The following is a 15,154-nucleotide window of genomic DNA, read 5'->3' on the forward strand; positions in this document are numbered from 1 at the left end:
CACTCGATCCCCTCATCCAGATCATCAATAGCCATTAAACAAGACCGGCCCCAGCACTGTTCCCTGGGGAACACCACTTGTGACCGGCCGCCACGTTTAAGTCCATTCACCACAACTTTCTGGGCTCGGCTGTCCAGCCAGTTTTTTACCCAGCAGAAAGTACACCTGTCTAAGCCATGAGCTGACAAATTCTTGTGGCAATAACTGCTTACATCCTAAATTTATCCCGAGACTGTAAATTCCATATAATCCCCTGTAGACACCAATAACAGTGTGCCTGGGCAGGGTACAGGTGTATGTTTGTGACCTGAATGAACCTGTTGACAGAGACTGTCACACCAGCTTTGTGCGAAGCCTGGCTTCCTGAACACTGGAGGAATTTTTAAGACTAGGACTTGCTGTAATTACTTGAATGTTTGATGATCGTATAGATGCTGGTTTGACTGGTTTTAAGAAAGAAAATTAATAATGTAAAGGGTGGTAGTTCACCACTCCACGGTCTTAGTCCACCACTAAGATAGCTTTTTGTCATTTTCATGGGATGGGGAGGAGTTAGATTATGTTAAGTGCTTCTGTGCCTGCTATAATCCCAGAGTAAATGCAAACAATAGTATTCCCTTTTTTTACCTCTCAGCTGAATGCAAAGCTGTGTACAATATGGGTGTGCTTATGGATGTGTACCTCAGGGCAGGTAACATGGTGACTTGTTACTTGGCTGCCAATGTGCAGGGTAGAAGGAAAAAAAGTATGTGATTAATGCTGTATAAGAGGAGCCTATGGCCAATTTTAAATAAGTTAAAAATAGAAAATGCCTCAGCTCAGATAAATATGGTAGGTTCCAACATCAGTTCTGTAAATAGTACTTTCTAGTTATATATACACACACATTTTTCTTTCCTATTTATATAAAGAAAATAAATAAACTATAACCTTTAGTGGAATTATAGCTGACATTATAAGGAAGTGATAGTAAATGTAATTTTTAAGTGCAATGCCTAAAGCATACTTATCATTTTATGGTTTTGGTGTGCCGTATAAATGTTGTTTAAATAATAATGCTATAGAATATATAAAGCTTGGTAAGTGAGGTGATAGTATAATTGTATGACTTGTCAAAGGCCACAATTGAAGTCAAAGTGAGCATTAGGGGCTTGTGTCATTATGTTTGCAACTCCCTTCTGGTAAGCACAAGGACCTTGCCTCCTATGTGTTATTGGTCCATTCTGTGTCACAACAGTAAGCTGTAAGTCACAGAAGTACGCAAAAATAGGAGCTAACTATTCTGCTGCTGCTTTCTTGGAATTTTTGTCAGAGATAAAATATTAAAAGTAAATTAAGTGGATGATTAATGTTGTGACCTTATCGGATAACTCTTGAGTCTGTCTCATGAATAGATGTGTTGGATCTATGATGTTGGTTGCTGCTGCCACCTCCGAAGTAGTTGCAAATTGAATGAGCTCTTTGTCAGTAGACATAATACAGTATTTGATTATCAGCTTAATTTTTTTTGTGTGTCATGTAAACATTTTCAGGAAAAAAAAACAGGGAACTACCAATGCATTTTTATTTAAAAAAAAAAAAAAAATCTTAAAACGTCAGTGTTTCTAAACAAAACGAACAGTCTTTATGGAAAGAAAAAAAAAAAAATCCCCTGGAAGTGTAAGGAATATATCTGAGTTTTCCGTGCTTGTGGAGCTGTTTACTTGCAATGGATTAGGGAATGTTAAATTCTGAGTTGCAGAAATGCTGGATGCATTTATTGCAGCTGTGTATAGGAGAGTTTTAGTGTAATGTAACGTTCACCTGAGTCAGTAATATGTTTTTAAAAACCTTTTATTTGTACTTATTTAAAATGGTTCTGAGATACTAATAGTGTAATATTAATGTACTTAGCCCATATTATTGTATTTTCTCATTATAAATATATGATGTCAAAATGTTTCATTTCTTAGATGGAACCAAGAAACCTGGCAATAGTATTTGGTCCAACACTCGTAAGGACATCTGATGATAACATGACACACATGGTTACGCACATGCCAGACCAATATAAAATTGTAGAAACACTCATCCAAAAAGTAAGTGGATGCATTTCATTATTTAAAAAAATAAGATCAAACACAGATCGACCAGCTTTTCTCTTATTGGGCCAGTTTGGGTCTGGTACTTATCCTTCAAACTCCAGGATATCATTTTTAGTGATGTCCATGTTTGATTGTTCCACGTTTGGGTTTTGTGTTTCTTGTGGGGTTTTCACCTTTTTTATTTTAAATTGTAGCATGACTGGTTTTTCACAGAAGATGATGCTGAAGAACCTCTTGTAAGTATTGTGTCATAAATATTTGTGTTCTAATTATCTTAGTTTAGAATCTGCTTCTGCTGCCTCTAGAATGTCTCTATATTTCTTACTATATCACTGTATGGTTTGCTCTTCAGAAGCACGTTTTTAGCTCTCCAGTCCTTGCAGTAATGATTTTTTTAATAAAATAAAGCCGTGCATTTGTTTTAAAAGTGTAAAACAAAACGGGAAAATAAGAACACGTGAGGAAAGCGTGTCCTCAGGTGAATAATGCAATTTTCTAAATGCTGTTGAATCATAATTAACTATTTGTGAAACGATGATGAAGAGATCTCTGTTTATTAACTATAGACAACAGTGCAGGAGGAAAACACTGTAGAATCTCAGCCAGTGCCAAACATAGATCATTTACTCACCAACATTGGAAGAACGGGAGTATCTCCTGGAGACGTATCAGGTAACTCTTGCCCGGACAGTGTTAGTCCGTAGGCTAGAATAGCCTACTCTGTTAACTCACTGTAGCTCTCTCTTCTCTTTTACTAATAAACTGTTTTTCTCTTTTCCAAAAGATCATTAACACTTCTTAGACTTGAATTGTTGATAATCATGCATGATATAATTTGGAAAACTTTGTTGTCTAACAGGAATATAATCGTTAAAAGATGAGGCTTGCACATACTATTTTATTTATTCACAGTAACCCATGCAATCATCATCGTGAGGTGAAGCAGATATGCTGCTGTAAAGTGGTTTGTTGTGATGGCAGAAAGACTGATCTTCAGTGGTATTCTAATATTGCTCCTTCCCAACGTTAGGAATGCAAAAAATTGAGTTATGTTTTCTTGCCAAATGATGGACACTTTTAAGTATGTTGTAGTATGTCTATACTAAAGCTGATTTCCTTCTGTTTATAAATGCCATCCTCTTGGTGTGGCTAAGGACAAGCGTTGCAGGCTCTTTTTTGGTGACTTTTCCCCCCCTCCCTTCACTATACTATTGCACTAACCCAGCATGTTGTATCCCACAGATGTTATCCCTTCACCTCTAGCTTTTGTTTCAGTTTTCAAAGGGTTGCTCAGCACGTACTGAAACAGTCACTTTATACTGATGTTGTAACAGGTGAAGTGGGAGGAGTCTATCACACGGTGATGTCATTAGTGGATTCTGTGATGTCACTGATGGACAGCTGGAACTGTAGGAAGAAGGAGGACTGTTGCCCACACTGTAGCTGCCTTGTCTGCAGAAACCCCCGTTTCTTGTAAATGGAAAAAAAAAAAGTTGATCTGTGCTGTAAATTTTCTTTTAAGAGTATTTTAAACAGATCAATGCTACTTTTTAAAAGTTTTTCTGCTGTTTCTTGTTATCTCTGAAGCAGACCCTGAGGAGAAATAGCATGGTATGGTCTACCAGTCTTTCTAGTCATAAAGCATTAGCCATGTGTCAAAAAGGGGTGTGGCAGGGGGCTCAGCTCTTTCTTCCTAGGGAGAAAGTCCCTAAAGCTGGAACACATCCCAGTTCATGTTTTTAGTCATTGTGCTAGCCCCTTCCTACCCCCTTTGTAATTGTATAATCTTGGGTTTTGCGAGACAGTAAAACTATGGTGTCCATTTTTCATTTCATAATAGTGCTTGTTATAGAAAAGAACAAAACTGGTAGCTGCTGAAATCTAGCTGATTTAAAAATAAAATTTTACCTATATGTAGTCAGAGGTGATAAGAGATGTATAATTGGGGTTTTACACACAAAATATGACTTAATTCCTTCAAAAGCTTACAAAAAGAATATAACTGCATGAACCATGATTTGTACCTAGGGCAGCCAACAGTACTGAGACATTCGATTTTGCTTTGTGTATCCTGAATCTCAGGAGAGTACACAGTACAATCCTGAAAAGGTCTCTCAGCTGCGGTTTTGCAGGGGCTGTATACTTAAAACATTGAATAAACGTTAGTATTTCTGTTTTTTATTTAGAAGAACAGGGCTCCTTTGCCATTCCTATCATTGAGCTGGTTCTGCCTACAATTCACAGCATCCTTTCATGGCGGTGGCTTTCTGTGGTGCAGCTTGCATCTTTGTGAGCTCTGACTATTCACTCTGTTCTGGTTTTTATTTGCTTCACATTTTGTTCTGTGCTTGTCTTTTTCCATAAGTCCAGTATTGTCTATAGCAACAACAAAAATTGCACAGAACTGAGCAGAATTGTGTTCTTTTTCTAATTTTTCCACAGATTCAGCTACTAGTGACTCAGCAAAATCTAAGGTAAATCATTTTGTGGTATGATGTAGTTATATGCTTCTGAAATGTTAGATATTTGCTTGCTTTATTAAATTGCTTATATGCAGAGGTACTACAGAGCTTACGTAGAATTTTTTGAATAAGTGGTAATACTGTTTTCTCATCAAATAGTTTTGAAGCATTACATTGGAGAAGTGTCACTTGTTTGCAGTTAGTTGCATCTGCCAAAGCAGTCAGCTGCACACATAAACAGCTTTGTTTCAAACTTGTAATTGTGAGCGCTTACCTCTTTTGTACCTCATTTAGTAGAGGTAAATGTATATAGTATGTTCCCTGTCATTGTTGGCATACTATTTACTCCCGGACATTACTTGTGTTTCCCTGTTTCACTGAGAAAAGTATATGTAGACTTCAGCCTTTTCTTCCTCGGAAGGTAATAGCTCCTCTAAAAGGAAGCCAAAGGTTGTGGTTAAAGGTTGCAGTGCAAAATCTCCCTAGGAAGTATTGCTGTGCTTGGGAGGGCAGCCTAGTAGTTGGGGGGATAAGACTGCAATGTGGGCAAGTGGTTCAGTCCTCAGTTTAACAACAGACTGACCCATGGACAAATCTTTCAGTCCTTAGGCTGTTGTTTAATAGTTGCTAACACTAGATGTCTGTAGCACTGTGTGAAATGCAGCATGCTCCTGACTTCAGTCAGCTGTGAGCGCGTAATACAGCTTTATGCTGTGCATAAATTATTTATTTATTGTGCATTAATTAATGCACAACATAATTGTGCACATTTATTATGTGCATTCTAGGTGTATCACTGATGCCCCCCTTTGAGCTGAGAACAGGACTTAATGCATCCTCCTGGTTCATTGTTGAGATGCTGCACAGCTGCTTTCTGAGGATGCTTGGTGGCTCAGCCACTGCCTCAAAAAATCCCAACTTCCAGGACACCATGTCGCATGGCCTGTGCCAGGAGAGTGCGCTGTTTGCAGGTTGCCTCTCACCGACCACCACCTGCGAGCGGCACAGAGCAACAGCATCAGTCAGGTCACGGTCATGGGCCTGCGAGCAGCAGTGTGGGATGCATGCAGCTTGCCTGGGCCTGCTTACAGTTCAGCCAGCCCTGCTTGCAGCAAGACACGTTCCAAGTGGAGCTCCAGCTGGCTGCATTGCTTGATATCCTTTGTGGTGAGAAGGACATGTACCTGTTCCCAACCCATGGAAAAAATGCGCAGAGCTCACCCGTCCTTTATGGGGACAGTAGCTAATGCAAGAGCACAATTTGAGTAGTGAGAAGAATTGCTGTGGTCACTTGGAAAATGGTAGGCCCCAACACCCAGTGGTCCATTGCCAGTCAGTTTTGGATTGGCACCTGCCTGCCAGCACAGTGGTTCAGAGCTGTCACCTGCTGTCCAGAAGGTGTCTGCACTGCCTGTGGGCAGTCACTGTGCAGGCTTCTCAGATGCTTGTTTCCCTGGGCGCTCTCCGCAAGACTTAATGTGTGTCTTCTGCCAACCCTGTCCTGATCTGAGCTCTGTATCAAGAACATGGGAGATTCTCTGTCATGCAGCAGGAGGTTCTGGATAACCATGAATATTTTTGTTACTGTTGGTTGAGTAGAAGTTTCTCCCAACTCTTCCCTGTCCACATTCACATGAACAAATTCGTGCACCTTCACTGAGGTTGTCATGGTCAATATAGCCACTGTATTATTGTATGGCTGTTTGACCTTGGCTTGTGAAGTTCTGTAGTGACAGTTTTCACCATTGCCAGCACCTCTTTAATTTCTGAGGAGATGGCAAATAGGAATGACATCTGCACCAAGAAGAAGTTGTTTGAGCGGAAAATACTAAATGCACTGTATCTGTTCAGTGCTTTGCTTTGTATGGTCAGTGCATTTATGCTACAGTAGTAGCCATCCTGCAACAGTTCACTGTCAGATGGGGGCTGTGATTCTGTGCTTGCGGAGCAAAGTACCACCTTTTTGGACAACAGCGGAGTAGTGAGATGGTGACTAGTGTGCATTAGCTTTCCCTTTGTCCTTAAGCTTGTTCTTTTATCTAGGTATCTGGAATTACTAGATGGTCCTTTCAGTAATGATGTCCCAGCTTTTTTTCTTAAAACTGTTACCATGATGATAGCTTTTCCCTCGACTTTTCCTCTCCCTCTCTGAAGTGCTGCAGAGTAACAAACAATTGGGATTTCAAATACTTTTTGAGCATAGCCCACCACTGCTGGTCTGCTTCCCTTAGGTCAGAGAGGCAGGCTAAACATCTGAACGTGGATGTTAGATCAGGTAGCTGACACCTAAGCTGTTGAGTTCTAGAAAGATGTCGGAATTCAGCCCTACTATGTCAGAGGCCTCCGATGAGAGCCACTTCCCTTTTCAGTAGATATCATTGCTGTGTTCTTTTCTTGAAGTCTGTAGTATGTAAACTGCACTGGTCAGCAGCCAAAGACGGGGTGATACCTGCCTTGAACCTCCCGCTTCTTTTAAAAGGTGACAATGGGGCAGTAAGCAGGAGAGCTGCATAGCTGTGAGGTGGGGCTAGATGGTAATGTCAGTGCAGTTGAAAAATACTTTAAAATTACTTTTATAAAATGGAATAATTGGGCTTGTCCCATTTTTTTATTCTGTGCAGTTCTAAAGGCAGATTCCTCAAAAGGCAGGAAGAAGTTTATTTCTGTTAATTTCCTGTATTTGCACCTAAATTAGGGGTTTGTATAGCTTTCGTTGTATTGGTTTTGATATTGAATCAATATGGTTTAAAAACTTAGACAGCCTGAAAGATAACTGAAAAACAGTTTGAGAAATTAGCCTTCCCACACAGGTAAGATGCCTTGAAAGGACGAACTGAAACCACGCTTTTGGGACCTCATCTGTGAAGCAGTTTCTGTTGCAAACCAATCTTGAAAAGGTTGTCTTGGTGTAATGGAGCCTGCTTTATTACTCAACCGCAAACCAAATAGCTGTATATACAGACTAGTCTTTGTCAAAGATAGGCTTTCTGCTCTGTAGCTTGGGATATGTTTTTAAAAAGTCTCAGGCTTACAAATGTTTCTTTGTGATTTCTAATCATGCCTTCTCCCTTTTTTCTTTTTTTAACAGGGTTCTTGGGGTTCTGGAAAGGATCAGTATAGCAAGGAACTACTTGTGTCCTCCATTTTTGCAGCAGCTAGTCGCAAGCGGAAAAAAACAAAAGAGAAACCACAACCAAGCAGCTCAGAGGATGAGTTGGATAATGTGTTTTTCAAGAAGGAGCTTGCAGAACAATCTCATGGTGACATAACAAAAGAGGACATAGCTAAAGGGGAACATGAAAGAGAGAGAGACCTAGGGAGAAAACAGAGGATGTTTGTCCTGAAGGAAAAAGAGAACAGCAGTAAAAAAGATGTGAATGTTGTAAAGGACGAAAAGAAGACATTAAAGAAAGAAAGTATCCTGTCAGAGGAAACTTCACTGCCTTACCATGACAAATGTACAAAATCACTGAATCTCAGCTGTCTGCAAACCACACAGAAAAATAACCCAAAAATGTCTATCTCACAGTCTTCTTCCCAGGTTGAGGAGACAGTGTCTGACTCCAGCACTATGCTTAGCACTTCCTCCCAGGCTTCCCAGCACAGATACTTATGCAAAAAAGTAGCCAGCCCTGAAATTAAACACAATGAGTTTTTAGCAGCTGATGTCAGTTCCATCACCTCAGATTATTCAACTACTTCATCTACTATGTATCTAACTGGTTTAGATGCCAGTATGCTGAGCCCTGAGGTGCAGTCAGTGACAGAAAGCAAGGGAGAAGATGCTGATGATGAAAGAAGTGAATTGATCAGCGAAGGGCGTCCTGTGGAGACGGACAGTGAAAGTGACTTCCCTGTCTTTGCCACCAGTGCTGCTGCTGAAAGGCTGTCCAAGGGGAAAGTTTCAGAAGTGGTAAAGACCAGTCGGAGGAACTCTGAAGAAAGTGAAGTAAGTTGTACTGAGGGAAGTTCAACACCAAAGTTAGAGAGTCGCAGACTTTTTAGCTCACACAAACTTATTGAATGTGATACACTGTCAAGGAGAAAGTCAGCACGGCACAAAACGGACAGTGAGGGTTCAGGGGATGCGAAGAGTGAGAAGGACTTGCCTACTGTGACCAAAATGTTTGACATAATGAAAAAAGGAAGATCAACAAGCAGTTTAGCTACATCAGTCAGAAGTGAGGCTGACAAACAAGAACCTACCTGGAGACTTAAAATTACAGATAGGTTAAAGCTGCGGCTCAAATCATCTGCAGATGACATGTTTGGAGTTGGGAATCAAAAAACTAACTCTGCAGAGACTGCAAAGAGAAAAAATATCAGGCGAAGGCATACGCTTGGAGGACAGAGGGATTTCGCTGAAATAAGTGTCCTGAATGCTTGGAAAGCTCAAGAGCCAAATCAAAGCAGAGAGAGAGAATCTGAGCTTTCAGCTGTGAATCGGTTGAAGCCAAAATGTCCAGCGCAGGACCTCTCAATCTCAGACTGGCTTGCACGAGAACGTTTACGCACTAGCACAACTGACCTTAATACGGGTGAAACTGGAAAGCCCAGGCTTGAGAACACTAGCTTAGCAGATGTATCAAAGGTAGATCTGCCTTTATCTGCAGATTTGCAGGCAGATGAAGGCAGTTCTTCCAGCAGCTTGACTTTAGTCAGTAGAACACCACCTTCGGGACCATTTCAGCCACCAGACCAGGTAAATGGTGAAAATTATCAAAATATGAACAAAAACAACTTCAGCCCAGCAGTTGATGCCCATCCTCATAAACTGTCTGGGACCCAAGTGGTTAGATCTCGATTCTACCAGTATCTTTGAAATGGGGAGATATGTCCACTACAGCAATTCATAACTTACTGTTACACTTCCCAGTAACTGTGTGTGTGTGTGTGTGTGTGTGCGCGCGTGTACATATATATATTTTTTCCTGTACTGTTGTTGTTAGCAGCCTTCATTTGGGCTGGTTTCATCAGTATGCTCTGTGGAACGTCTTCACAGTGCATTACCACAGCCAGAAGAACACTAAAGTTAAAGTATATATATATATATTTTAAGAAAAAGTATATTTGATGGCTGCATACAAATGTTGAACAAAGCATCTGATGCAACATGCTGTGTAGTGTATACATGGTTTTCTGGCTGAGAGTTGGCCTGGCATTAGTATGCAGAAAAATTGTTCTTTTGGTTTAGTCACTAACAAGTGCCTCATCATAAATTCATTTGGTTTGTTAGGGTGCCATATTGTTAAATTAGAGAAAGTTACTACAAACAAATGAATGCATTTTACTGTTAACGAGTTTCATTACATTTTACAAATGTTAACACAGGTGGCTACAGAGCTTCCATTCCTTAGGCATTCCAGTAAATATTGGAGTTTTATATTTCCAATTTTAATACAGATTTTGAGTTTTATGTGACTTGAATTTTTAATCTTTCTGTAAAATAAGTAACTTAAATGTACATATTACATGTGTATCTTTTCTTCAGATACCAGATTTGATATAAATGTTGTAACATAGGCGTGTAGATAGTGGATACTGGATGGAACTGGTTTCTTTTATCGAGAATATAATTCTGCATGAAGACCTAATGAGTCCAAACCTGTATCATGCCTGTGTGCATACCCACTTAAACACTGGAAATAAAATTGTTTTGGTGACTCTTTGCGTGATGCGAATTCATTCTAATGAAAAAATGTCACGTTTCCAAGTTACAGTCAGCAGCTGCCCTCTGGATGACAAACCTGCAGTTGCTCCTGGACAAAGGGTGCTTCTCTTCCAAGTCTGTTGTTTGTGGGACGAGACCATGGAGGTTAGCATATGAGAGGGGTTCAGCTGGTTAAATATTTTCATCTTGATACATAGTCTGATTCTGAGGTATGTAGCAAGTTGTTTTCTGTTTAATACGCTGGTTTTGTAGCACTGAAAAAAACATGTCCGTAATCAGCCCCAAGTCATACAGTGTAAATACCAGTATCTGCCAGTCAAAACATTACTGTAGGCTTGGGCTTTCTGTACTTTTAACTACAAAGATGAGTTTGTACCCTAAAAACCCTTCTGTGTGTGAACTCTCTACCAGTTATATTTTTCTTTTCTTCTATTTTCTTGCATACCTACTTGAAAACAAAGCAGCTATTCATCACTTTGGGTATTCCCAGCTCTTACACCGTCACTTGCTTGGCAGAGGATTAAACCTGTTATCTTTGGTAAATAAGCAATGAACATCACGAACATAGAAAAATTCACTCTTACATGGGTGTCCTGTTACTGAGAAGAGAAGGAATTACAGTAACTAAGATGCATAGGCTGACATGGTTGCAAGCAGACTTCATTGCTTTCCAGAGTGACTGTAACAGTCCTGTGCTTTCATCTGCTGTGTTCTTCATCCTTGTGAGAAATCATCATAAAAATTGGCTGTGAAGAAAAGCATCAGATGTGACAGTTGAGGTCTGTGAAAGTTCTCACCACAATTGCGTGCATCTAGTACCAGTTCACAAAAAAATGAATCATGTTCTTTTGGTCTCCTTTCAAAGTATAAAATGTCTTTTTACCCCCAGAGCAAAGAGGAAGCTGGCGCATCAGCAGCATTTGTGTGAAGTGCAAGGAAGAATGGGTATGTTTTTATGAAACAGACTAATTGATGATGATTTTTGTTTCGGTCCTAATAGTAAAGTGGATCTGAACAAGGGATTTCAAAATACGGTGTTGTGATGCCTCTGTAATCCTGTTCATCAGCAAACAACCATCATCTCTTACTGGAGGCATATTTTGTCCCATCATTAGCTTCAGAAGCTTGTTAAGAGTGTGTTGAGCATCCACAATAAATTGCAGGGGTCTTCTCGGTGAAGCTGTATACTTGCAAAGGTACATAAGGGGTCCTGGGGATCTGGTCTTACTATGAGTTGACAGCCATTTTGATGGATCAAGTTAATTTTCATTTTGTTATGGTTACAGATAACTAATGATTTTAACTCCTGAATCTAGATGCATCACTGCCAACTCATGCTTGAGAATATGGAACTTTCATTGTATTGATTGGAATAGAACACAAGATCTTTTGAAAAATTAGGAACTTAAAAAAAAAAAAAAAATTTAAAAAACACAAAACAGGAATTGTATTGGCCAACAATGCTACAGATACAAACTTAAGGCCTCTGCAGCCTCTGTATCTGCTGCTGCTGCACTGGCCGACTGGCCCACGGAAGCTGCAGAGCAGTTGCAGAAGGAGCTTGGACAAAAGTCAGGAGTATCTGTGGGGTGTACGAAGGGGATTATGGCAGTTCGGACCACCGCTGCCTGGCCCTTTCCGTGGAACGCGGGTCTTGGAGGACATAACCTGGCAGGCGGAGCGGGAGGGAGGGAAGTTCTGGGGAAGCACTTCACTTGACGGGGAGATGCAGGGAGCAATCTTGGGTGCATCGGGGAGAGGAGGTAATTACTGAGCTCCGCCTGAAGAAAGTGGCATGTGGCAGCGTATCTGCGGCTGGGAAACACTGGTACTTCTGCTCTTTGAAGACTGCCAAGATTTGGGGCCACCTTAAATTCCAGCTGGTGCGGCATTTGAGATAACAGCCATTACTAGGAGCCATTGCCATGCCCTGATCTTAACAGCAGCTACTTCAGACCCTTACCTGTGGTGCTTTTCTTTTTCTTTGTGAGGTTTTTTGGTTTTTACCCTCCTCTGGAAGAGAAGGGTGATGGTCTGACACCGGAAGGGAAATGCGTGTGTGCGGTAGCCTGCCCGCAGGTGAATACTGTTGGTGCCAGTATTTCCTCAGGAAGCTGGATTCAGTGGGATGGGCAGCTCCACAGGGTCGCGGAGCAGCGGAGGTGGGCAGGGACCTCTGGGGATCACCTAGTCCTGCCCGGGCTTGGGCAGGCACAGCTCGTCAGGTTTTGGATATCTCTGAGGATGGAGGCTCCACAACCTTCCTGGGCAACCTGTGCCAGTGTTTGACCATGCTTACAGTAAAAAGGGGCTTTTTAAAATATTTAAACAGAATTTCTTAACATTTCAGTTTGTGCCCTTTTTTTGTTTTTTATACTCATCATCAGAAGGGTTCAAACTGGCTTGGAAAGTACTTTTGGTCTGAGGACTTGCTTGGGGCTGTGTAGCTGCAGTCATCAGGAACATGGGTGAGCCAAGATCTGATGGAGAAATAACGGATTAACTGTGTCAGTAGCAAGAGCGTTGGGATTTTTAAAAAGGTTCCAAACAGCAGTTCCTGTTTCAGTGGGGATCAATGGTTTAGTTTGAAATCCCTTTTCTGGGACCTGGTAGCAGTCGTACAGTACCTTCCAGCTTTTTAAGACTCTCTGAAGGGCTTGTTACAGTCCCCGCTAGTATCGCTCACAGCACCAATAATGTGGAATTAAGACATGGCCACAGTCCAGGGAGTTTTAACTTCTTTCATGCTGCTGCAGAGCTAAAGGAGAATCCTTTGCTGAGCTGCGCATGAGGGTCTCTGCCTGTCTGCAGCAATCTGAGGAGAACCCCTCTCTGCTTTGTCCAGGCAGGAGGAAAGACTCACAGAATCATAGTCAATAAGGTTTGGAAAGGACCTCTAAGATCACCAAGTCCAGCCATCAACCCAACACCACCATGCCCACTAAACCATGTCCTGAAGTACCACATCCACATGTTTTTTGAACGCTTCCAGTGATGGTGACTCCACCACCTCCCTGGGCAGCCTGTTCCAATGCCCGACCACCCTCTCGGTAAAGAAATCTTTCCTAATATCCAATCTAAACCTCCCCTGGCGCAACTTGAGGCCATTTCCTCTCGTCCTATCGCTGGTTACTTGGGAGAAGAGACCAACACCCACCTCACCACAACCCCCTTTCAGGTAGTTGTAGAGAGCGATAAGGTCTCCCCTCAGCCTCCTCTTCTCCAGACTGAACAACCCCAGTTCCCTCAGCCGCTCCTCATAAGACTTGTGCTCCAGACCCCTCACCAGCTTCGTTGCCCTTCTCTGGACACGCTCCAGCACCTCAATGTCCTTCTTGTAGTGAGGGGCCCAAAACTGAACACAGGATTCAAGGTGCGGCCTCACCAGTGCCGAGTACAGGGGCACAATCACTTCCCTGCTCCTGCTGGCCACACTATTCCTGATACAGAAGAGTTTGAACTGTGGCCTCATTGCTATAAAAAGCTGTGTTCTCATTTTTAAAGCTGGGTCATTACACTGTCCTCATTAGATAGTAATCAAGCAATTAATTGTGCCAGCCTGCAGAAAGAAGGGTGTAGTTTGATGCATGGCTGAGAGGGGGAATGACTTGAAACAGTCATCGCTGAAGTGGTGCATGCACATGGGGCTCATGGTCATGAGACCATAAAAATCTGCCTTATCGTCTGTTGCCAAACCTGTGAGTTTTTAAGCGTGCAGGAAGAGCTGCCTTGTAGTGGGGATCATACAGATTTTGGCCCTGTACATTTCTAGGCAGAAATGCCCTGCACATGCCTACGCATCCTCTTCTGCTCTGCCTTCCCACCACTGTGGCCTGCCTATTGCAGGGACTGGGTGCTGTCTTGCTTCGTTTTTGCTGCAGCCCACATAGGTAGAGTCAGCTGGCATGCAGGGATGGCGCTTACTCTGCTGTGAAGTCCTGGGCTGCCTCAGACTACAACAAGTAGCAGGAAGGTCCTGCTCCTCACCTTCCAGCTCCTTCCACCTCAAAAGGGAGTTGTGAGGAGCTTCACTTCTGATTTTTCAGAGCAGTGAGGTCCCATCGCATCTGAACCCATGGGATCGCTGCAAACTAAGGAAACTAGATGGCTGCTCATGAAGAGACTCATACTGCAAACGCAACTGGTAGCAGGTCTGGTACCCTGGGGACATGGTGCCCTGCAGGGTTACTTTTTTCTGAAGAGCCTCTCATCTTTAAATGCCCAAGAGCTGCTGAGAGCTGGATCTGGAGTTGCGTGTGCCGGAGCGCCCTGGTGACAGCAAGGAGGCTGGGCTGCTTTTCCACATGTCCCTGCGTTCCTGAAAGCCCGACAGCTTCTTGCTGTACAAAGTGGGATGGAGAGGGTTGAACACGGCCCGGCTCCCGCTGGTTCCAGCAGCGGTGCCTGTGCAGTGGGTTATGTGCTGTCTGAGACTGTGGTTGATTTCCTGGCAGGTGCTGCACCCAGCACTGAGGGTGAGGCACGGAGGTGCACAAAAAGTGGTGGTTGCTGGAAGACGTGCAGGTCGCGGCGTAGCTGAGGCCGCGAGTGGGTGTTGTGTTTGCTCCCTGATGGCGACTCCCACATTCTCCACCACAAGCAATAATTTACCTCTCGAGTACAGCACTGCCTCGCTGCCCGCCGCAAGCCCAGCGACTGGTTATTCATACGACTACCGTCAGCGTCTAAACTAAACAGAGACGGAGAACGTGCTGCTGTAGCCCCTGGCCCGGAGAGGCCATGAGAAGCAGCGGTTGGAGCAGAGCCAGCGCCGCGGCCCGTGGGTGCGTGCTGCGGTGCTGCAGGGCAGAGGAGGGCCAGCACCAAAGCCTGCCGTGAGGGACCCTGCCTGGCTGTACAATGGCTCATGGGGGGCTGCTCTCGTGGACAATCGGGTATCTGGGAGTTGCTGTCTTTCAGTAAGTATTGACTCCCTG

General features: G+C 42.8%; 1 protein-coding gene across 1 annotated transcript; it reads left to right on the top strand.

Annotated features, from left to right (window-relative positions):
* Positions 1–1,952: 1,952 nt before the first annotated feature.
* LOC104621708 (rho GTPase-activating protein 21-like) lies at positions 1,953–10,209 on the top strand (the record flags this gene model as incomplete). The annotated part of the gene is made up of 5 exons (XM_010288257.1): positions 1,953–2,078; positions 2,279–2,320; positions 2,651–2,756; positions 4,527–4,558; positions 7,635–10,209. Coding segments are annotated over 5 exons (2,040 nt in total), but the record flags the coding sequence as incomplete, so codon positions are not given.
* Positions 10,210–15,154: the final 4,945 nt, after the last annotated feature.

The sequence above is a fragment of the Phaethon lepturus genome, unplaced genomic scaffold, assembly GCF_000687285.1.
Source record: "Phaethon lepturus isolate BGI_N335 unplaced genomic scaffold, ASM68728v1 scaffold17760, whole genome shotgun sequence".
Lineage (NCBI taxonomy): Eukaryota > Metazoa > Chordata > Aves > Phaethontiformes > Phaethontidae > Phaethon > Phaethon lepturus.